The sequence below is a fragment of the Ursus arctos genome, unplaced genomic scaffold, assembly GCF_023065955.2.
Source record: "Ursus arctos isolate Adak ecotype North America unplaced genomic scaffold, UrsArc2.0 scaffold_20, whole genome shotgun sequence".
Lineage (NCBI taxonomy): Eukaryota > Metazoa > Chordata > Mammalia > Carnivora > Ursidae > Ursus > Ursus arctos.
The window spans coordinates 26,083,412-26,108,576 of NW_026622875.1; the positions used below are offsets into that span (position 1 = coordinate 26,083,412).

General features: G+C 40.3%; 1 protein-coding gene across 4 annotated transcripts in view; it reads right to left on the minus strand.

The window, feature by feature from the left end:
* Positions 1–25,165, minus strand: part of PCCB (propionyl-CoA carboxylase subunit beta) — a 104,300-nt gene that overhangs the window by 44,854 nt on the left and 34,281 nt on the right. For all 4 annotated transcript variants that reach the window (XM_026497091.3, XM_057315812.1, XM_057315814.1 and 1 more), the window contains exons 7-9: positions 8,223–8,331; positions 3,793–3,913; positions 1,925–2,006 (exon numbers count right to left, since the gene is read on the minus strand). In XM_026497091.3, coding sequence (XP_026352876.1) covers positions 1,925–2,006; positions 3,793–3,913; positions 8,223–8,331 — 312 coding nt within the window. The remainder of the gene's footprint in view (positions 1–1,924; positions 2,007–3,792; positions 3,914–8,222; positions 8,332–25,165) is intronic.

Below are 25,165 nucleotides of genomic sequence, written 5' to 3' on the forward strand. Positions count from 1 at the left end.
ACCACCCACCAAACAAGCTGAACAGATTCTAGAGTTCATATGGAAAAGCAAACAAGCAAGATGAGGAAAAAAAAAAAAAAAAACCCTCTGAAAAAATAGTCATCAAGAGGAACTATGCCTACCAGATATAAAAGCATCCCATAAACTCTCAATAATGAAGGCACCCCGGCAGTGGCTGAGAGTTGAAGAGAATGTGAAGCAACTGGAACCCTTAGAAGCTGTTGGTGGGGATGCCAATTGGCATAACCCCTGGAAACCACTTTGGCAATATCTACTAAACACATGCACACCCTATAACATTGTACTTTCACTCCGAGGTATGGATCCAACAGAAATGTGTAATTTACTTACCAAATCACATAATAGAGTGTTCATATCAGAACTATTCATAACAGTCCCAAATTAGAAACTACCCAAATGCCCACCAACAGATCAACTGTGGTCTGTTCATACAAGAGACTAAAGAGACAAATGAGAACAATATGGACAAATCTCACAAACACAATGTTGAGTCAAAGAAGCAAGACACAGAACACCATAGGATTCCATTTACACAATGGATAAAAACAAACAAACAAACAAACAAAACTAATTTGTACCATCAAAAGTCAGGATGGTTGTTTCTCTCAGAGGCTTGCATGGAAAGAGTGACTGGCGTGAGAGCACCAGGGAGGCTGGCTTCTCTTTCTCTATGTGATGCTTTTCATTTGATCTCTTTGATATACATTTTTTTGTTACTTAAGCAAAGTATTTTTTCATAATGGTTACCTCTGTAACTATATTTAATGACTTAGTCCCCTGGATTTAGCAACTAGAGAAGTCATTCATTCAGGTCTGTCATTCAAGAGGGAGAAAACCAGAGGCCAGATTCCAGTGAGGAGGAAAGAAGAGACAAGAGGGCTTTAAATGAAAAGGGAGAAAAGAATTTGGACAGATATTAAACAAAGATATGGGTTAAGAGCAGTTTTGTTTTTCTTTTTTAGCAGACAAAAAAAAAAAATCTATGCATGTTCATATGTATTTATTGCTAGAGGGAGGAATTGAAGGGAGAAGAAATTAAGAGATTTACACAAACCAGTCAAGAAAGCAAGACACCAGATGGGGAAGGATGGAGTCAGAAGTCCAGGCGGGGGCCCCTCATTCTTTGAGTCTGGGGAGACACGGAAAGATGGTGAGACAGAGAAATGGTCATATACAGGGAGTAAGGAATCTTATGCTCTCAATTTTCTCCATGAAGGAAATGCCCAAATCATCTGACCAGAGTGGGGAGCAGAGAAGGAAGGGGTTAGGTCCAACCTTAGGAAGTAAAGAAGATAAGAACAGGTGCTGATGGGAGGTCAGACAGGCACACTGAGGGCTCAGTCCAGCTGGAGTAGGGCTCTGGGGCTTTCCTCCAGCAGCCAGAGGCCCACAGGCACCTGGGGCTCCACAGAGCAAAAGGAGAATTAGGGGAGCTGATGAAAACAGACCCTATATTTTACCTTCTTTGGACCAAAAACCTTTTTTGGACCTAAAACTACCCATGCCACGTGTACTTTTGTGCTCCATCTCTCTAGAGAAACAAATGCCCACTGAGAGCCAAAGGTTCCTAACAAAAAGTCTCCCTGGCCTCAACTCCAGACTTTGGGGACATGGACCCTTCTCTATGCACCTCCCAGTGCTAAAGACCCCTCAAATCTACTGTTCCAAATGGCTCCTCCTCCCTCCAGCCCTCAAGTCCAGGAGAGCCGATATGATGGCGACCACCACTAGCTCTTCCTAGAACACACTACTGAGTGGCCCCTGTCCTGTGCCCACCCCACGCTCTGCCTGTGTTGCCCAATGTCAAAGCCTGCAGGTTTTGCCCTTCCTCCCTACGCCAAAGCACAACGACCACGGACGTGGCTGGGCTAGCACAGACAAGCCCGGCAGATGTGGCACTTACGGAGTGTATGATGTCCACCATGTTGTAGGCTTTGGTTGATTCCAAGGGGACAATTGTGTCAAGCTCAGGAACCATACGGTCACTTTGGATAGAAAAAGAAGAAATACAATCAATACAGGAAGAGCCAGTGGTTGGGGGATGAGAGAGATATCACAGAGGGTGAGCGGATTCTGTCCCTGCTGGGCTTGCAAAGTATCCTGAAAGATGCACTCTTTTCTTACCACCATGTCTAACTGAACCTGAGTTTTATATTAACCCAAAAGATCTTTGTTTTGATTTACAGGGGGAAAAAATGAGCTTATTCTCCTGAACATGGTTCCATCATCTATCCTCTCTGAATACCTCCTACAGTGTGGGGTGCTACAGGACACTGCAGTGAAGACGACACTGTTCTAGCAAGTCCTGCTCTCACTTCCTGAGACATTAAAAATAAAACAAGAACTTGGAAATGCAAAGTCAGAGTTCTGCTATTGAACACTGTGGGTTCACATTCCCTGTCGGAAAATAAACCTGCTAGAGCTCCTTTAAAGAAAGAAAAGAAAGAAAGAAAAGCAAGAAAAGAAAGAAAGAAAACTGCAGGCCCTGTGAGAGGGGAGAATCACTGAGGACTAACCAGTCACCCAGGCTCATGGCTCTCTGCTTCCTCACGCATCTATGTGGCTGAGCAGGGAGCCCGCCAGGGCCCACTCCCAAACCACAAGAGGACTCGGCAGCAACATGCCCCTCTCCCACATGCTCTCATCCCCTCCTGGCCCATGTGGGCAGGCAGGGGTTGTTCTGGCCCTGAGCTGTACACCTGGGCTGAGGCTTGGCCTTGGTAAAGCCACATGCCCCATCAAGCCCAACTTCCCAGAGAACTCTACACTACAGTACCGGGCATAGCCCTACTGGATAAAATCCTCCCTTACTTTTCATTTGCTACTTATACATATAGCTACTCTGGGATCAAATGGAAAGGAGATATGGCTAGGCCTATGCAAGTATTGAGTCATTCCTAGGCCCCTGGGCCCTAATACCTTCAAATGATGTCCTAAACTTTTCAAGAACTCCAAATAATACAGATTCTCAGAAAAGGAGGCTGTGCCCATCATTCTGGGACTGTGACCACCCTCTTTTCATGACTACACATAATACACCACTGGTTAGGTCCTCTGAGGAGTGGGGCTAAGGCAGGCAGGAGCCCAGGTCCACCCTAAGAGCAGTGTCTAAAAATGGCTTCTTACTGTGAGAGAGAATTCTAAATCCCTTCCGCAAAACAAAGTCCAGGCCAAGTGAGTTTGAAGTAGTTTGAGTCTGAAGTTTACATCTCCAAGTGGAAACAAAATGGAGAAGAAAGCAGCCAGAGATCTGGAGCAAGAGTTCCCCAGCTGAACCTCTGACTTTCTCAGTGGTGCCCCCATATCAGGCAGTGGCCCCAACAGCAAGAAGGAGAGCAAGTCTTCACTAGGTGGCCAGCAATTCACCCTTCCCTGGACCACCACAGGCAGAGGTGTATGGGCACGTTTCCTAAAGGGCATGCTGTCTGCACCGTTTCACATTTCAAGTCAAGACAAAAAAATACTTCCATTTCCAATTCTGCACAAATCAAGACTCATAAAAGTCAATGCGGGGGGCACTTTTTACTCCCAAACTATTTATCAGATATCACAGAGAGGGAAAAAAAGTGAATACAAATAAAATTTTTCTTTGCTCCTATATTCAGACATGCCACCACCATGCCCACACCTGGGTGCCTCACTGGCTCCACTCCACAATCTACTCCAATCTGCCCAATAGGGTGGATCCTGGAGGTCCTGCCAAGGCGGAGGAGCCAGAAAAGGGCAAGCCGACCTGCAATATGAGAGTCGGCGCTGTCACCTGCAACTCACCTGGGATCATGGCATTCACAGATGGGAGCTGGGTCCTGATTGCTGAGGGGCAGGTAGTTGAAGAACTCCCGGAGATTACACAAGGCATCAACGTCATTTTCAAAAGCTTTATGGGCAACACCTGAGAAAACAGAGAGGCTATCATGAGTCTGGCCACCTGTTAGCTCAAAGATGCTGCTTCACATCCACCTGCCCCTCCTAGGGCATGTCTGCAGGAGACTGTGCTAACAGCTCTGCGAGGCTGGGATATCGCACACCACATGCCTTCAGGCTGACCTGCAGTTTGTGCAGCCCGTTCCCTCTGCTCTGCACCCACACCTGGACAGGGTCACGCCTTTCTTTATTCCCCACAGCCCTCATGTGCCATCCCCACCCTGTGCGGGCATCCTTCACACCCTTCCCTGCAACACCTGTCTGTCCATTTCCCTGTTCCCTGCGTGACATCCCCCTGGAATATCAGTTCTAACAGGGGAGAGCCCAGGCCTGTCTTAGCCACTGTAGTCCCACATCAAGAATTACACCTAGTTATAGGTCACATAGCTTTCAATAAAGCTGAAAAATTTTTTAAAAATTAAAAAAGAAGAATGGCGGCACATAATATCATGGTATTCAGGAATGGTGGAGGGGAAAGAGGGGAACGACGTGGCCCTAGTGAGGAACGAAGCCATCATTCCTCAAGAACACTCTGAAATCAAAGAACAGCCAAACCACTCCAGACATGACAGAGAAAGTAGGGCCCTGCTTCCACCACTTCCCCTACCACCTCTTCTCCACTCAGCAGCCAAACTGAGCTTTTTAAGCCAGATTTATGTCACGTCTCCCACCACCCTCACTGCTGTTCACCGAACATACCCAGCCACTCTCCCTCCTCAGGGCCTTTGCACTGGCTACTCCCTCCGCCTGCAATGTTCCTCCCCTAGATGCTCACGCCATTAACGCAGATCTGCTCAACTGCTACCTTCACAGGGAGGCCTGCTCTTACCACCCTATTTCAAACCACAACAATCCCAGGCCCCGTTACCCTGTTCTACTTTTTCAATAACACAGGTTACCTTCTAACGTACTGCACAATGTCTTTATCATGTTGTTTATGGTCTATCTCTTGTGCTAGAATATAAGCCCCACAGAGGCAGGGGTCTTTTTTCTTTCACAAAGGTATTCCTAGCACACAGAACAATGCTTCACACACAGGCATGCAATGAACATCCACTGAATGAAATGTTTCGTGCTCAACACAGAATTCTTTTATTCAAGAAATACTTATAAATTGGTGCCGCCACTTTGAAGGACAGTGTGGCAGTTCCTCAAAAAGTGAGAGTTACCATTTGACCCAGAAATCCCACTCCTAGGTATATACCCAAAGGAAACAAAAACCTATCACACAAAATTTGTACATGAATTTTTTTTTTTTTAAGATTTTATTTATTTATTCGACAGAGATAGAGACAGCCAGCGAGAGAGGGAACACAAGGAAGGGGAGTGGGAGAGGAAGAAGCAGGCTCACCGTGGAGGAGCCTGATGTGGGGCTCGATCCCATAACGCCGGGATCACGCGCTGAGCCAAAGGTAGACGCTTAACGGCTGTGCCACCCAGGCGCCCCTGTACATGAATGTTTACAGCAGCATACTCACGACGGCCAAAAAGTGGAAACAATCCAAATGTTCAACTCATCAATGAATACATAAAATGTGGTACAGTTATACATGGAAATATTATCCATGCTGCAATATGGATTAACCTTAAAAATGGCATGTTAAGGACGAGAAACCACTCACAAAAGACTATATATATCGCAGGACTCCATTTATTTCCATTCCATATATATTCAGAATAGACAAATCCACAGAAAGAGAAGGTAGATCAGTGACTGCCTAGAGGTAGACTGTTTAGGAGGAGATGGGGAGCAAATGCTAATGGATGCGAGGCTTTTTGAGGATGATGAAGAGGTTCTAAAATTGTGGTGATAGGGGTGCCTGGGTGGCACAGTGGTTAAGCGTCTGCCTTCGGCTCAGGGCGTGATCCCGGTGTTACGGGATTGAGCCCCACATCAGGCTCCTCCGCTAGGAGCCTGCTTCTTCCTCTCCCACTCCCCCTGCTTGTGTTCCCTCTCTCGCTGGCTGTCTCTATCTCTGTCAAATAAATAAATAAAATCTTAAAAAAAAAAAAAATTGTGGTGATAACTGAAAAACACCGAATACATAAAATCATTGACTTGTATACTTTAAATGAGTATGTCACATGTATAATATGTAAACTATATCTCAATAAAGCTGTTTTAAAAAACAAGGAAAAATATGTATAGTGCATCATTTAGGTCTTGCTCTGGAGATACAGCTAAATACATCAGATGTCACCAATATTCAACATTATTTTAGATCCCAGTAAAAAGAAAAACTGCTGCCAATTAAACCCTGAGACAAGGGTGTGAGGACCAGCTGCGGAGGAGTCGGCAATGAGAAGAGTTCTCATTCTAGATGCATGCTGGAGACAGAGCTGAGGACAAAGAATGAGTCAAAGCTGATGCCAACCTGAAGTGGAAAAGGAACAACTTTTGTTGGTGGGTGGGGTCAAGAGCTCAGACTTAAAAAAAAAAAAAAAATCTGGCTCCTGGGTGGCTCAGCCAGTTAAGCGTCCAACTCTTGATTTCGGCTCAGGTCATAATCTCAGGGTCTTGAGATCAAGCCCCGCAGCAGGCTACACACTCACACAGTGTGTAAGATTCCCTCTCTTCCTCTCCCTCTGCCCCTCCCTGCCATCTCAAAAAACAAAAAACATTTCATCAAATGGAAGACTTCACACATGTAACAGAGGTGTGACTTACCAAGAAAGAAATGCTGACAACTAAGCGATGACCCAATGCCTTAACCACAGTACACTGAAGTGTGTAAATTGGTCACACCAGCTTCTCATTGCTTTGAAATCTTTCAAAAAGGCAATTTCTCCTGCCTACATTTATACTGCTTGTTTTGTCGTAGACAATGCCTTCACAACCTGATGTCTTTTCCAAAAATATACAGAATTCCCATCATTACTCCAACAACAAAGTCTTCATTAATGTGAGATTCATGCCCTACTCCCAACTCTATGCCTCTCTGTATAACAATAAGCTTTGTTTCAGTCCAAAAACAGAATAATCTTTATACACTTTGAACTCTGCATGCGTGGCACATAACCTTGAAAAGATGAAGAGCTATGACCAAGTTCATGAAAATGTGGGCCATGACCATCACACTAGACCATACCTGGCCAAGGACAATTGGTAATATTGCCATCTAAGACACACCTCAACTTTGGATTAAAAGAAAGTCACAATTGACAAGGCAAGAAACAACAATTGCTGGAGAGGATGTGGAGAAAGGGGATCCCTCCTACATTGTTGGTGGGAATGCACGTTGGTACAGCCACTCTGGAAAACAGTGTGAAGGTCCCTTAAAAAGTTAAAAATTGAGCTACCCTATGACCCAGCCATTGCACTACTGGTTATTTACCCCAAAGATACAGACGTAGTGAAGAGAAAGGCCATATGCACCCCAATGTTCATAGCAGCATTGTCCACAATAGCTAAATCGTGGAAGGAACCGAGATGCCCTTCAACAAATGACTGGATTAAGAAGTTGTGGTCCATAGATACAATGGAATATGACCCAGCTATCAGAAAGAACGATTTCTCAACATTTGCTGCAACATGGACGGCACTGGGGGAGATAATGCTAAGTGAAATAAGTCAAGCAGAGAAAGACAATTATCATATGATTTTTCTCATCTATGGAACATAAGAACTAGGAAGATCGGTAGGGGAAGAAAGGGATAAAGAAAGGGGTGGTAATCAGAAGGGGGAATGAAGCATGAGAGACTATGGACTCTGAGAAACAAACTGAGGGCTTCAGAGGGGAGGGGGGTGGGGGAATGGGATAGGCTGGTGATGGGTAGTAAGGAGGGCACGTATTGCATGGTGCACTGGGTGTTATACGCAACTAATGAATCATCGAACTTTACATCAGAAACCAGGGATGTACTGTATGGTGACTAACATAATATAATAAAAAAAAATTAAAAAAAAAAAGAAAGTCACAATATAGCATTTTTTTAAAGGTTCAACAGTGTGTGCATATGTATGTATGTGTGTATATATATATATATATATATATATGTATATATATATATATCATACCTCTTGTAACCACCACTTCAGTCAGTTTTAAAATTTTAAAGAATATTAAAGCTTTAGTAGTAGCCTGTTTTTGTTTTCTTTAACAAATTTGAGCTACTAAATCTATCTTTATTATTATATTTGTAGTAAATATACCACACTACAGTCCTCTCTAATTCGGCCAATTAAGTGATATTTATAAAAGATTGTCACTATTCTCTTCGGCAGTGTCCACTTCTCAGTGTTTAAAAACAGTAAGGTGAGCTTCAAGGCCTCTAACCTGACGTGGTTGTATGGGTCCTGGCACCACCGAGCTCCTCCTGAGTAACATCCTCATTGGTGACAGACTTCACAACATCCGGACCGGTGATGAACAGGTAGGAGGTATCCTGAAATCAGAATTCCAGAAGGATCAATCTCAGAGCCCCTTAGAGTTGACAAAGCCAAGACAAATGCAGAGAAGTTAGTGATGCGGCGACAGAACCAGGTTAGGATGAAGCTCAAAGATACCTAAGCAAACTAAAGACCCAAGGTTTCCCTGCCTCACTGTCTACTAAGAAAATCTTCACTGTGTGGTTCTATTTCAGCAAAATTATTTGCAGCATGCCTAACGCTGCAGCGTCATTCATCTGTAAACACCTTAACTGGGAGCCTTTATTCAGAGCTTGCTGTGCACCAAGCATTTTTCTAAACACTTCATGGGACTGTGTAAGTAAGCCTCAGTACTATTATCACCCCCATTTATAAACAGGGAAACTGAGTCACTGTGACAGCCACATTAAGTTAAGCCTTTTGAAGACCATGACAATCAATGCTTGGGTGTGTCTTAAGAGGGTGACAGACATTTAATTTTTAGTTTTTAAAGATAAAGGCAGTTTGTAAAACATTAAAAAAGAATAGGAAATACAGTAGAATATAAGTCTATATCTAAGCCCTTATTTCCAGGCCTCCAATTTCCCTCTCCAGAGGCAACCACTGTTTCTCTCCTTGCAAGACATCCATACATATGTGAGCATTAATATATGTATCTGTCCTCTTCTTTTCTTTCCAGCACAGTGTCCTACATACATGGTTCTGAAACTACCTGAAGACCGTTCCGTATCAGGACAATAGGATATGTATAATAATTTAACTGTCATTTAGGTTATTTCCAGTATTTTGCTATAAAAAGCAATTCTGCAATCAATATCTTACTACAGTTATCTCTGGCAGCTCACTGTTCATTTCCTTTGTTCATTTTTCTATTGGGTACTTATTTTTATGTACTGAGGAAATTAGTCCTTAGACTGATATGTGTGTTTTATCAGTCTATTTTATGGATCCTTGGCTTGGAACCCTGCTAGAAAGGTCTTTCTTCCCCACTCCACACAGACTCATAAACAAATGTTCACAGTAGCATTATCTGTAACAATCAAAAACTGGAAAATAACCCAATGTCCACAACAGATGAAATCTCAAAATAATTTTTCCAAATGAAAGGAAAGCACCCACCCATCCTACCACCCACCAAAAAAGAGAAGTATATACTTTTTGTGTTTTATACATAGAAAATGTCATTTTGAATGATTCTGTTTATGTAACATTCTAGAAAATGCAAATTAGTTTATTGTGATAGGAAGCAGATCAATGGTTACCTGAAGACAGAGCTGAGAGGGAGGGAAGGACGGATTACAAAGATACATGAGGAAACCTTTGTGGGGAGTAGCTATATTCATTATCCTGATTGTGGTCATGGCTTCGCGGTTATATACATGTGTCAAAACTCAAACTGCACAACTTAAATATGTGCAATTCATCATAGAATTATATCTCAAAGTTGTAAAAAAAAAATGTGGAAATGCAAAGAGCCAGGAATATCCCATACCACTTGAAGAAGGAGGAGGGACAACTTGCTATCCCAGCTCTCAGCACTTGTCATACAGCCCCTGTTATGAAGATAGTGTGGTGCTGGTGCAGGGATAAGTGAACAGACCAAAAGAGCTCAGGGAAACATTCTTGATATACAGATGCTTGATTCATGATACCGAGTAGGAAAGGATGCGCTTTTCAATAAAAGCCTCTCAGTCAACTAGGTAACCGTACTGAAAAAAAATGAAACCAGCCTCTATTTCATACTATGTGTAAACTTCAATTCCAGCTAGATTTAAACGTAAATGCAAAAGGCAAAATAATAAAGCTTTTAAAAAACAGACATGATCTTCATGACTTTGGGGTAGAAAAAAAGTTCAAGAACTAAGACACACTACCCATAAAGTATACATTTCACGTTGGTTCTCCAATCAAAAGGGCGCAGAAGCCAGCTTGAAGGGACTCCCAATGGCTAAGTGAGGACAATTTGAGCATGAAAACAAATAATGTTACTAATGGATCAGAAACACCTGAGTAGAATAGGAAATCCAGGAACCAACATGAATAACAAATCCATGAAATAAATGCCCAAGGAAGCAGGGCTCTTCCTTAGGGTAGGATGCCAACTGATATGAAGCAAATGGTAGAGTTGGTAAATACCAATTTTGTAAAACTTGGTTTGGACAAGGATCCTCAACAGATGTCAAATCAAAGAGAAGAAATATAGTGTCGAGTAGCATCTTTGCGTGGTCTCTGTCTCCCAACAACTATTAATCAGTTACAAAAGGAAAAACAATAACTACACAGCAGAGAAACCAGATAACACCTTGAACAGTGATCAAATACCGCCAGTGAGGGGCAGATGGACATCACTTGTCTCTAGATGTGATCGTCTGAGCAGGATACAATACTTACATAGTAGACACACTGGGATACATAATTTGAATCTAATCATGAGGAAACATGAGATAAACACAACTGAGGAACAATCTAATTATTTTGTAGCCTTCAAAAATGTCAGTATCATGATAAAGTCTGAAGAGCTGTTGCAGATTAAAGGAAGATTAATAGGATGTGACAACTAAATGCAATATGTGATCCCCAAATGGATCCTTTAATGGAAGAAAAAATGCTATAAAGGACATTATTGGGACAACTGACCAAACTGGAATCTCAATGGTAGGAGACTAAAGTATTAGACAGGACAGATTATATATTGGGCACACAAAAACCAAGTCTTAATAAATTTAAAAAGATGACAAAAACAGTTTGGATGATTTCAATCACAATGGGATGAAACTAGAAACAGAAGGAGAACTGGAAAATTCAAATATGTGGAAATTAAACATCACACTCTTTAAAAAACCACTGTGTCAAACAAAAATCAAGTGAAATTGGAAAATAACTTGAGACAAATGAAAGTGAAAACACAACATACAAAACAATAAGAGCAGTGCTAAGAGGGGAAGTTACAGCTGTAAACACACTAGGAAAGAAGAAAGATCTTAAATCACCTAACTTTATACCTTAAGAAAAAGAGAAGAACCAACTAAACCTAAAGCTAGCAGAAAGAAGAAAATAAAGATTAGAGCAGAGCATGAAAAATAGAAAAGATATAAATACACACACACACACACACGCACACATACACCCTTCAATGGAACCAAAAGTTTGTTCTTCAAAAAGATTAGCAAAATTGACATATCTTTTGCTAGATGGACTAAGAAAAAGAGACTCAAATTACTAAAATAAAACATGAAAATGGGGACATTACTACCAATTCAACAGAAATAAAAAGGATAGGAGCACTATGAACAATTCTACACCAGACTGGATAACCTAGATGAAATGAACAATTCCTAGAAACAACAACCTATAATCAGTAACATATGGCTTCATCAGTGAATTCTACCAAACATTTCAAGAAGGATTAAACACCAATCCCTCTCAAACTCTTCCAAAAAATTAAAAAGGATGAAACACTTCCTAAGGTCCACCATTACCTTAATGCCAAAGCCAGACAAAGACAGTACAAGAAAGCTACAGATCAACATCCCATATAAATACTGATGCAAAAATACTCAAAATACTGGCAAACCTAACTCAACATTTTTTTTTAAAGGTTTTATTTATTTGACAGAGAGAGACAGCCAGCGAGAGAGGGAACACAAGCAGGGGGAGTGGGAGAGGAAGAAGCAGGCTCCCAGGAGAGGAGCCTGACGTGGGGCTCGATCCCGGGACTCCGGGATCACGCCCTGAGCCGAAGGCAGACGCCCAACGACTGTGCCACCCAGGCGCCCCCTAACTCAACATTTTAAAAGAATGATACAAAAGAATGATACAACAAGACCAAATGGAATTTTTTCCTGACATGCAAGAATGGCCCAACACACAGATATCAACGTAAAATACCTCAATAAACAAAAAAGGGAAAAAATTACATGATCATCTTAATCGATACAGAAAAAAATATGACAAAATTCAAAACAGTAGCATGATAAAAATACTCAGAAAACTAGAAACAGAAAAAGTAATAAAGGCAATTTATGAAAAACTCACAGCTAGTATCGTACTCCGTGGTGAAAGACTCAAAGCTTTTTTTCTAAGATCTGGTAACAAAGTAAGGATGCTCACTTTCACCACTTCGAATCAACACAGTACTAAAAGTTCTCATCAGAGCAATTAGGCAAGAAAAAAAAGACAAGACATACAAATCAGAAATGAAGTAAAATGATCTGTCTGCAGATGACATGATTTTATATGTAGAAAACCCTAAAGATTCCACAGGAAGAAATAATCAAACAGATGAATCAAAGTTGCTGGATACAAAATCAACACACAAAAATTAGCTACATTTCAGACACCCTCTCAGTTATCTGAATTGCTTGGATTCAAGGAGGGCTATTAGCTCTCAGTCCAGAGCTATTATTTCCGACTAAGATGAAAAAGGAGGCAATGACCACCGTCATTTAATGCATAGCTGAGAGTGGAGGTTTGGTTGCATCTAAATTCAAAAGCAAACTGAAAATTACAATCAACCACTTTTTTTAGGTAGAGAGGAGTCCAAGATAGTGGAGGAATAGAAGACCTTAATTTTGTCTGGTCCCGGGAATTCAGCTAGATATCTATCAAACCATTCTGAACACCTGCAACCTCAACTGAAGATCAAAGAAAAGAATAGCTGCAACTCTACAAATAGAAAAGCGACCACTTTTTACAAGACAGGAGGTGTGGAGAAGTGAACCTGAGGCGATATACGGGAAGACAGACTGCGGGCAGGGAGGGAGCCTCCATCAGCTGGCTACCGACAAGTGACAGAGCAGCGGAACACAAAATCGGAACTTTTAGAAATCTGCTCCAGTGAGGGACGTCACTCAGGTGACTAAGCAGGGGATGGAACCCTCACTGGGACACTATGGTCTCAGGACCCTTGGGGTCACAGGAAGACGAGGGGTGCCTGAGTGAGGCAAGCTCCCAAGCATCAGAACAGGGAAGCTGGCTGCAAACAGTGAGCCCAGAAATGGGCTCTCGGTAGGGTTGCCATAAACCGTGAACCCTGGCACAGTTGGGTGACTGGTCTCTGCGCAGGGGCCCAACAAGCAGCTGAACCAGCGAGACCCCCCTTCCTCCCCTGGGAGGAGCAGTGCAGGGGCATGCTGCAAGAATCGGCTGGGTTTGGAAACTCAAAGTGAGGTCACGTGCCTGAAACTGAAACCCTCGGTCACAGGCTGAGTGAGCACGGAGTGCGGCCCGGGACAAGGGAGACAGGCGTGATTGACTGCTTTTCCCTAAGTGTGCCCTGAGGAGTGGGGCCCCACACTTTTGGCTCTGGGGCCAGAGATTGGGAGGCCGCCATTTTCATTCTCATCCTCTAAAGCTGCATGGAAAGCTTTCAGGGAACAAAAGCTAGATAGAGCAAATTTAAGAAACAAAACAGAGGATCATAGGGAAAGACAGCAAAAAATAAAACAAGACAAAACCAGATAGGGAGACAGACCATCAGAGACTCTTAATCATAGGAAACAAACTGAGGGTTGCTGGAGGGGAGGGTGGTGGGGGGATGGCGTAACTGGGGGATGGACATTAAGGAGGGCACGTGATGTGATGAGCACTGGGTTTTATATAAAACTGATGAATCACAGGCCTGTACTCTGAAACCAATAATATATTATATGTTAATCAACTGAATTTAAATTTTAAAAAATATAAAAAAAAAACCTTTAAACTTTTTCTTTCCTTTTCTTTTTTTTTTTTTTTAAGGCACTGGAACGAGCTAAGTATTCTGTCATTATTCGCTAGCAGTTTCCTTCGGTCTAACTCGAGTCACTAAAGGTAACACAAAGTTCCTCTGATACATGCTGTATCATGATACGGTAGGGGCCAAGGCAGGGTGTCCCAAAACGGCCACTTTGACATGAAGATTATTTTAAGTTAAAAAGCAATCACAATCCAGGAGATTCAGGAAAAGCTCTTTACCTCCCCTACAACTGCCTAAAAAGAATTCAGATAGAGGACCTGCTCCAGAAAGAGCTATCACGATGGATAACTACATTATACCATGAACTAGGTATGGTAGACAGGGAGGAACCTAACAAGGCCTGTTTGATCAAATTCTTCAATGTCCCATTGTTTCTGAGGGGCCCAGCAAACATTTGTTTACCAAACATTTACTCTTTTTCATCTTCCTGCTCCTTAGCTCAGGACTACATATATCCCTCATTCTGCCTGTCTTTGGAATGTCCATGTCTGTGTGGATTCCCTGTAGGCATGAAATTAAACTTGATTTTCTCCTGCTTAAAAAAAAAAAAAAAATTAGCTGCATTTCTACACAGCAACAATAAACAATCTGGAAAGGAAATTACAAGAACAATTTCATTTACAATAGCTTCTAAAAGAATAAAGTACTTAGGAATGACTTAACCAAAGAGACACAAGATTTGTACACTGAAAATTATAAAACATCACTGAAAGAAATTAAAAAACTCACAAATAAATAGAAAGAAATCTCCTATTCATGGGATGAAAGACTCAATACTGTTAAGATGTTAACACTACCAAAAACAATATACAGATTCAATGCCATCCCTATCAAAACCACAACGACCTTTTTCTGCAAAAATAGAAAAACCTATCCAAATATTGATTAGGAATCTCAGAGGACTCTATATAACCAAAACAATCTTGAAAAAGAACAAAGTAAGGATGCCTGGGTGGCTCAGTTGTTAAGTGTCTGCCTTCGGCTCAGGGCATGATCCTGGAGTCCTGGGATCGAGCCCCACATCAGGCTCCTCTGCTGGGAGGTTGCTTCTTCCTCTCCCACTCCCCCTGCTTGTGTTCCCTCTCTCGCTGGCTGACTCTCTCTCTGTCATATAAATAGGTAAAATCTTAAAAAAAAAAAAAAAAAGAAAAGAAAAGAAAAGAAAAAGAACAAAGTTGGAGGTCTCACACTTCCTTGACTTCAAAACCTACTACAAAGCTACATAAATCAAAACAGCACGGTACTGGTATGAAGACATACAGACCAGTCAAACAAGACAGACAGCCTAGAAATGAGCATATATATTCTCAAAGTGTTTGGCAATGATACCTATAGCATCCAATGGAGAAAGGACAGTATTTTCAAAGAATGGTGATGGGAAAACAGCCTATTCACATGCAAAAGAATGAAGTTGGACTTTATACCATATACAAAATTAACTAAAAAGGGATCAAAGGCCTACAAATAAGAGCTAAAAGCATAACACTTAGGAAACAGGGGCAAAGTCTCATGATGCTGGATCTGGCAAGACTTCTTAGATATAGACAAAAATGCAGAAGCAACATAAGATAATAAACTGGACTTAATCAAAATTACAACCTTGTGCAAAGGACACTACCAACAGAATGAAAAGGCAGCCCATGGAAAACACAACAACAAAAAATAATTCAAAAATTAACAGGGACTTAGCAACATTTTTCTAGATATATCTCCTCAGGCAAAAGAAATAAAAGCAAAAATAAACTATGGGGACTACATCAAAACTAAAAAGGCTTTTGCAAAGCAAAGGAAATGATCAAAACAAAAAGGCAACATACTGAATGGGAGAAAATATTTACAAATGACGTGTCTGATTAGGGGTTAATATCCAACACCAACAAAACTCAACACCAAAACAAATAATCCCATTGAAAATGGGCAGAAAACATGAACAGACATTTCTCCAAAGAAGACATTCAGATGGCCAACAGACACATGAAAAGATGCTCAACATCACTCTTCATCAGGGAAATACAAATCAAAACCACAATGAGATACCATATCACACCTGTCAGAATGGCTAAAAGTAACAACACAGGGAATAGCAGGTGTTGGTGAGGATGTGGAGAGAGGGGAACCCTCTTGCACTATTGGTGGGAATGCAAGCTGGTGCAGCTACTCTGGAAAACAGTATGGAGGTTCCTCAAAAAATTAAAAGCAAAACTACCATATGATCCAGTAATTCCACTACCAGGTATTTACCCAAAGAAAACAAAAACACTAATTCAAAAAGATATATGCACCCCGATGTTTACTGCAGCATTACTCACAATAGCCAAGCTGTGGAAGCAACCCAAGTGTTCACTGATGGATAAAGAAAATGTGTGCGGTACATGTGTGTGAGTACACACATTCAAAGCATATTACTCAACCATTAAAAAAAAAATGAGATCTTGCCATTTGTGACAACATGGAAGGACCCAGAGGGTATCATGCTAAGTGAAATAAGTCAGACAAATTCCATAGGATTTCACTTATTTGTGGAATCTAAAAGAACAAAGTAAACAAAACCAAAAAAACAGACACAGACCCATAAATACAGAGAACAAACTGGTGGCTTCCAGAGGGGAGGAAGTAGGAAAATGGGCAAAACAGGTCAAAAGGAGTGAGAGGAACAGGCCTCTGATTGTGGAATGAATAAGTCACAGGGATGAAAGGTACAGTGTGGGAAATACAGTCTATGGTACTCTAATAGCGTTTTATGGTAAGAGATGGTAGCTGTACTTGTGGTGGTGAGCAGAGCATAAGGTACAGACTTGTCCAATCACTGTTGTACGCCTGAAATATAATATTGTGTGTCAACTATATAGAAGTCAACTACTTCAATTAAGAAAAAAATTAACTTGAATCGGCATTTCTCCAAAGAAGATATACAAATGGCCAATAAGAATATAAAAAGACACTCAACATCACTAATCATTTGGGAAATATAAATGATAACCTAAATGAACTACTACTTCACACCCATTAGGATGACTATTCTCAAAAAACACAAAATAGTAAGTGTTGATGATGATACAGAGAAACCGGAACCTTTGTGCATTGCTGGTAGGAATGTAAGATGGAGCAGCCACCGTGGAAAACAGTATGATGTTTCCCAAAAATATTAAAGAGAAATAACACCTGACCCAGTAATTCCACTCCTACATGTATGCCCCAAAGAAAGAAAACAGGGATTCAAATAGATACCTGTACACCAATATTTGTTGCAGTATTATTTGCAATAGCCAAAAGCTGGAAATAGCTGGAGTGCCTGAATGGTTCAGTTGGTTAAGCATCTGCCTTTGGCTCAGGTCATGATCTCAGGGTACTGGGATCGAGTCCCACGTAGGCTCCCTGCTCAGTGGGGAGTCTGCTTGTCCCTCTCCCTCTGCCCCTCCCGCCCCAGCTTCTGTGCTCTCTCTTGCTCTCTAATAAATAAAATCTTAAAAAAGAAAAAAGAAGAAGAAGAAGAAGAAGAAGAAGAAGAAGAAGAAGAAGAAGAAGAAGGGGAGGAGGAGGAAGAAGAAGAAGGGGTACCTGGGTGGTTCAGTCAGTTAAGCGTCTGCCTTTGGCTCAGGTCATGATCTCAGGGTCCTGGAATTGAGCCCTGCATCAGGCTCTCGGCTAGGCTAGGAGTCTGTTTCTCCTTCTGACTCTCCCTCTGTGCTCTCTAATAAATGGATAAAATCTTTGGGGGGGAAAGATAGAAACAGCTCAAGTGTTCACTGACAGACGAATGGATATTTAAGTGTGGTATATACATACCACTGAAATAAGCCAGTCACAAATGAGCAAATACTATATGAATCGTGGATATTTAAATGTGGTATATATATACTGAAATAAGCCAGTCACAAATGGGCAAATACTATACAATTCCACAAATTCAGACAGAACAGTGCTAGGAGTAGTAGGGACTGGTAAGCTAGTATTTAATCAGTACAAAGTTTCAGATGGGATAGATGAAAAAGTTCTAGAGATAGCTGGTGGTAGTAGTAGCACAAAAATGTGGATGCACCTAATGCCATAGAACTGTAACTGAAATTTTCCATTTTCAACTTTTTTTTTGGTATATTTTACCACAATTTTTTGAAGTACTGCATCAGTGTTAAACTTCTTGAATTTAATAACTGATTGCGTAAGAAAACATCCTAATTCTTTTTTTTGAAACAAATTGGGGTATGTTTTCTTTATTTATTTTTTTTATAATAATATTTTATTATATTAGTCACCATACAGTACATCCCTGGTTTTTGATGTAAAGTTCCATGATTCATTAGTTGCGTATAACACCCAGTGCACCATGCAATATGTGCCCTCCTTACTACCCATCACCAGCCTATCCCATTCCCCCACCCTCCTCCCCTCTGAAGCCCTCAGTTTAGAAAACATCCTAATTCTTAAGAATTATATACTGAAGCATTAAGCAGTAAAGAGACACGATATATACAACCCACTCACAAATGGTTAAGAATTCTGCAAATTTGAAATTTCAAAATAAAGACTTTTGAAAAACTTTGTTCAAAAGGTAGTATTAAGAGGAGGAAAACTGCAAATCACAGCATGGGAGAAGGCAAGTGCAACACACACTGATAAAGAACTTATATCTAGAATATAAAAAGAATTCCTAAAAATAAGAGAAAAACCACAATTTTTAAAATGGGCAAAGAATTCCTAAAAGTAAGAAAAAAAACCACAATTTTTAAAATGGGCAAAATAGATGAACAGGCACACTACAAAAGAAGAAACATATGAAAAGGTGCTAAACCTCATTAGTCATACAAACGCAATGAGAGATCACACCACATGAGAACTGGCATAATTAAATTATATTAATAAAAGTGCTGGCAAGGATGTGAAACAAGTGAAATTCTCACACACTGCAAATAGAAGTGTGAATTGCTGCAACCTCTTTAATAAACAGTTAGGCATTAACTAAAAAAGCTGAAGATATGTACATCCTATGACATAACGATGCCCTTACCTTGAGAACCCGAAACCAGGGTACAGGTATAAGAATGTTTAGATCAGCATCAATGGCAATAGCAAAAATCTTTATAAACACAAATGGTAGTAGAATGGATGCATATGTTAAGATAATTTACTACAGAGCTATTAAAATGAATGAACTATACTTACAAAGAACATGGATAAATCTTAAAAACATAATGAGTCAAGCCATGCACAAAAGAATGAACAAAAGAATGAATATTATATAATTTTGCCCTACATTAAAGGTCAAAATAGGCAACAAACCACAATTTTTAACCGTAAAGGAAAGCAAATACAGATAATTACCATAAAAGTTGAGATCATAAATAATTCTGGACAGGATGAATGGAGGCAACAGTGACGAGAAAAGGTAATGGGAGCAGGGCTCCTGGAGGCCATTTCTTGAACTCAGTGTTATTTCCATGGATTTGGACTTAATAATTGCTAAACTGTACATATTTTACATACTTCCCTGAGTATGAGACAATTAACAGTGCTTAGAAATTTTTTAAATTCAATGAGAGAGGAGGCAAAGACAGAATCAGGGAGACCAGTTAGGATCCTGCAATAATCCAGGTGGCATGCTTGAATCAAAACGGTAGCAGTGTAAGTAGTAAGAAATACATAGCAATTTGATTTTAGATTACATCCTAAAGTAGAGCAAACAGGATTTGGAACTAAACTTGGCATGTGACAGAAAAAGAGGAGTTAAAATGGTGCAAATTTTTTTTTTTTTTTACCTGAGCCACTGGAAGGCTGGACTTGCCATTTACTGAGATGGGGAAGGCTTCAGGACAGCACCTTGGAAGAGGCTTATAAGACACCAAAACCTAGCAAGTTTGAGATACCACTGAAGTCCAAATGGAAACACTTGTAGGCAACTAAATGGGTAATCCTAGAGTTCGGGAGTGCTCCATCCCAAAGACACAGATTTGAGAGCAGTCAGCATATAGATGGCTATTTAAAGTCTTGAGATGGGATAAAATCACCCAGGGAAGGAGAGAAGAGCTAGAAGAAGAAAACGAAAGTTATGATGCTTCCAAGTTTCAGAGGAAGGAGTGATCAGCTAGGTCAAATGCTGAAAGGTCAAGTAAGATGATGACTGAGAAATGTCGACTGGATTTAATGCTGGAACTGTAATGTCTTTGATACAAAAAATTGACATTATGTGCGACTCTGAATAGAATAATATCCACTTCATCAGAAACTAAATATTCAAGTATATTCACATCTATATTTCCCAATTCTGTTCTGTTCCCCTGGTCTATTTATTTACAAATTAATGAAACAGTTGTTATTTTGCTTTATATTTTATCACCTGGCAGAGTGAGCCTCTCATTACGCTTCTTTCATGGAATATCCAGTCCTTTAAAAATCACTCTGGTACAATTTTTATTGCACTCTCATTAAACACATGAAATATTCAAGATATAGAATGCGTAAGACCTGATGATTAGTTGTGAAGGACTAAAGAGGGGAGGTGGAACCAATATGCAGACATTAAAGAAAGTTCTACAAGTGAAGATGGGACTGCTTAGGATACTAACACATAACTAATGAGAAAGGACATAAAAAACACCAAAATCAGTATTATTTCTATACACTAATAAAATATCTGAAAAAGCCGGCCCATTCACAATAGCATCAAACATAAAGTATTCCAAATGAATTTAACAAAGGAGGTGAAAGATCTATACACTGAAAGCTGTATGACTTTGATGAAAGATATTGAAGATGACAAAAATAAATGGAAGAAATCCCATGTTCCCAGATAAGAATATTGTTAAAATGTCCATACTACCCAGAGCCATCTATAGATTCAGTGCCAACTCCTTTCAAATTTCCAATGGCATTTTTGACAGAAATAGAAGAAAAAATCTAAACTTTGTATAGAACCACAAAAGACCCCAAATAGCCAAAACGATCCTGACAAAGATGAATAAAGCTAGAGGCACCATACTTTCTGATTTCAAACTCGACTACAAAGTTATAGTAATCAAAGCAGTATAGCACGGGCATAAAAACAGACACACAAACCAATAGAACAGAATCAAGAGCCCAGAAGTAAACGCTCATATATACTGTCAACTAACATTTGACAAGGGAGCCAAGAATATTCAATGAGGAAAAGCTAAGGCTCTTCAAGAAATGATTTTGGGAAAACGGGATCACTACAGGCAGAAGAATGCAATTAGACCCATATATTCGACTGGTCACAAAAATTAACTCAAAATGGGTTAAAGACTTAAAGACCTGAAATCATAAAACTCTTAGAAGAAAACATAGGGAGGGGCACCTGGGTGGCTCAGTCGATTAAACATCTGCCTTTGGCTCAGGTTATGATCCCAAGGTCCTGGGACTAGGCCCCCATAGGGCTCCCTGTTCAGCGGGAGCCTGCCTCTCCCTCTCCCTCTGCCCCTCCCCTGCTTGTGCTCTCTCCCTCGATCTCCCTTGATCTCTCTCTCTCTCAAATAAATAAAATCTTTAAAAAAATTTTTTTTAATTAAGAAAAAAAGAAAACATAGGGACTTTGCTCCTTGATACTGATCTTAGCAACAATTTTATGGATATGACACCAAAAGCATAAATGAAAGCACAAATTAATAAGCAGGACATCAAACTAAAAAGCTTCTGCAGAGCAAAAGAAAATCAACAAAATGAAAAGGCAACCTCCTGAATGGGAGAAAATATTTGCAAATCATATATCTGAAAAGGGGTTAATATCAAAAATATTTAAAGAACTCCTACAACTCAATAACAATTACAACAAAAATCCAAAATGGTAATCATGTGAGGTGAAAAATGTGTTAACTAGCCTTATTGGGATAAACATTTCACAATACAGACATGTATCAAGCTATCACATTGTACACTTTAAACTTAACACAGTGTTATATGACAATTGTATCAATAAAGCTAGAAAAAAATGTTTTTAATGAACAGAAGATCTCAACAGACATTTTTCCAAGGAAGACAAACAAATGGTCAAGAAGTATATGAAAAGATACCCAACATCACGAATCATTAGAGAAATGTAAATCAAAACCAAAAGGAGGTACCACCTCAACCTGTTAGAATGGCTATTATCAAAAAGACGGTAAATGTTGGCAAAAAGGTGGAGAAAAGGGAACCCTTGTGCACTCTTTTTGGGAATGTAAATTGATACAGCCACTATGGAAAACAGTAGGGAAGTTCCCCAAAAAAGTTAAAATAGAATTATCATATGATCCAGCAACTCTACTTCTAGATACATATCCAAAGGAAACCATCAACAAAACTAAAAGACAACTTACTAAATGGGAAAAGATATTTGTAAATGACATATCTGATAACGGGTTAGTATCTGGGGCGCCTGGGTGGCACAGCGGTTAAGCGTCTGCCTTCGGCTCAGGGCGTGGTCCCGGCGTTCTGGGATCGAGCCCCACATCAGGCTCCTCTGCTATGAGCCTGCTTCTTCCTCTCCCACTCCCCCTGCTTGTGTTCCCTCTCTCGCTGGCTGTCTCTCTCTCTGTCGAATAAATAAATAAAATCTTAAAAAAAAAAAAGGGTTAGTATCTAAAATATATAAAGAACTGATACAACTCAACAGCCCCAAAACAAATAACCCAAACAAAAAATGGGTAGAAAACATGAACAGACATTTCTCCAAAGAAGAAACACAGATGGCTAAAAGACACATGAAAAGATGCTCAACATCACTCATCTTCAGGGAAATGAAAATCAAAACCACAATGAGATATCATCTCACACCTATCAGAATGGCTAAAATCAAAAACACAAGAAACAAGTGTTGGCAAGAATGTGGATAAAAAGGAACCCTCATGCACTGCTGGTGGGAATGCAAACTGGTGCAGCCACTGTACATAACAGTAGGGAGGTTCCTCAAAAACTACCCTGTGATCCAGTAATCATACCACCAAGAATACAAACACTAATTCAAAGGGATATATGCATCCTTATGTTTACTGCAGTGTTATTTACAATAGCCAAATTATGGAAACAGCCCCCCAAATATCCATGATTGATGAATGGATAAAGAAGATGTCACACACACACACACACACACACACACACACACACACACACAGAGGAATATTATTCAGCCATAAAAAAGAATGAAATCTTGCCATGTGCGATAAGGGCAGAGTTAGAGTACAAGGCTAAGTGAAATAAGCCAATCGGAGAAAGACAAATACCATATGATTTCACTCATGTGTGGAATTTAAGAAACAAAACAAATGAACAAAGGGAAAAAAAAGACAAACCAAAAAACAGGCTCTTAACTATGAAGAACAGATGGTTACCAGAGGGGAGGTGGGTGGCAGATGGGTGAAATAGGTGAAGGGGATTAATTGTGCACTTAGCTTGAAGACCACTGAGTAATATATGGAATTGTTGAATCACTATATTATACACCTGAAACTAAGATAACACTGTATGTTAACTACATTAGAATTAAAATTTTTTTAAAAAGAAATGAAATCAAGATCTCAAAGAGATATGTGTACTCCCATGTTCACTGCAGCATGATTTACAATAGCCAAGATAGGAAAACAACCTAAGGGTCCAACAATGGATAAACAGATGAAGAAAATGCAATACACAGACATTACTCAGTCATGACAAAGAAGGAAATCCTGCCACAACATGGACGGACCTTGAGAGCATTTCACTCATGGCTCATTATTACCCATGTATAAATGCATGTGCTAAGTGAAATAAAATCAGAAAGAGAAAAACAGGTAATGTATGCTCTCACTTAGGTGTGAAATCTTAAAAAGCTGAACTCATAAAAACAGAGCAGAATGCTGGTTATCAGGGGCTGGGGACTGGAAGAAATGGGGAGGTGCTGGTGAAAGGTGTAAACTTCCAGTTGTAAGATGAACAAGCTCTGGAGATCTCATGTACAGCACAGTGATTCCTTCTGCTAATGTTGTGTTATATACTTGACAACTGCTAGGAGAGTAGATCTTAAATGTTCTCACCACAAAAAAGAAATGGTAGTTATTTGAGATGCCAAAGGTGCTGGCTAACTAACACTAGGGCAATAACTATTTTTGCAAGATGTAAGTTTCTTAAATTGTACCCCTTAAACTTATACAGTGTTATATGTCCATTAGAGCTCAATAAATCTAGAAAATAACTACAAAGAGAAAGCCATGTAGAATGAACGCCAGCATCTACAGTGAGTGGAATGGCAGGAGACGGCAATGGATACCAAGAAAGCTGGAGAGGTGAGGAAAAAATGCCAGAGACAATGGAGTGGAAGCAAAGGGAAACAAATGTTGCTAATACACTGAGGAGAATGTGTGTTAAAGATCACTGACAGTGACACAGAAATCACTGATGACCTTAAAAAAACCGGTTTTAGTGGAGTGAGGGGGCAGAGCCAAATTGGAATGTGTTAAGGAGCGGGTGGGAAGATAGGAATAGGGAATAGCCACAGGGAGATGCAGACTAGGGAAGGGCTTTGGTGGTTGTTTTGAAGATAGGAAATACCTGAAGAGGGGTTAGTTCTGATGGGAGGACCCAGTACTAAGGGAGAGGCTGAAGATGGTAGATAAAAGAGAATGGACAGGAGAAGGCTGGCTACTGAAAAGGTGTGAAGAGTCACATGAATGTAGGGAGAGGGGGAGAGGACGGGCTTAGCCAAAGGAATTACCACCTCTGTTTCCGGCAGGAAGAAGAGAACTGGGTGAGCTCAGGTAGGTATTATATATATGGATGTCGTAAGCAAGGTAGAAGCAATTCGGCTTTGTTCAGGAAGAGATGTGGTCATGTGAATTTTTAAAATCCACCCCTGTTGAGCATATAGGTTGCTTTCAGTCTGTCATTAAGAACAGAATATCTGGATCAAAGGGTAAGCTTTTCATAATTTCTCAATTCCTACTGCCAAACCACCCTCGAGAAAAAGGTGTTCCCTATTTCCACTCCCTCTATTTACAGTGTTCTCCTCATACTGGAGAACTATCTTTACCTCCCCCCCTCCGAATCAGTCTTGGCATTTATTGCTCATTATTATTAAATGTATTTCATGAGGAAAAGACTAATTTTTTTTTAAAGGTACAAAGTTAAAGTAATTACCCATGTACAAATGCAAGCAG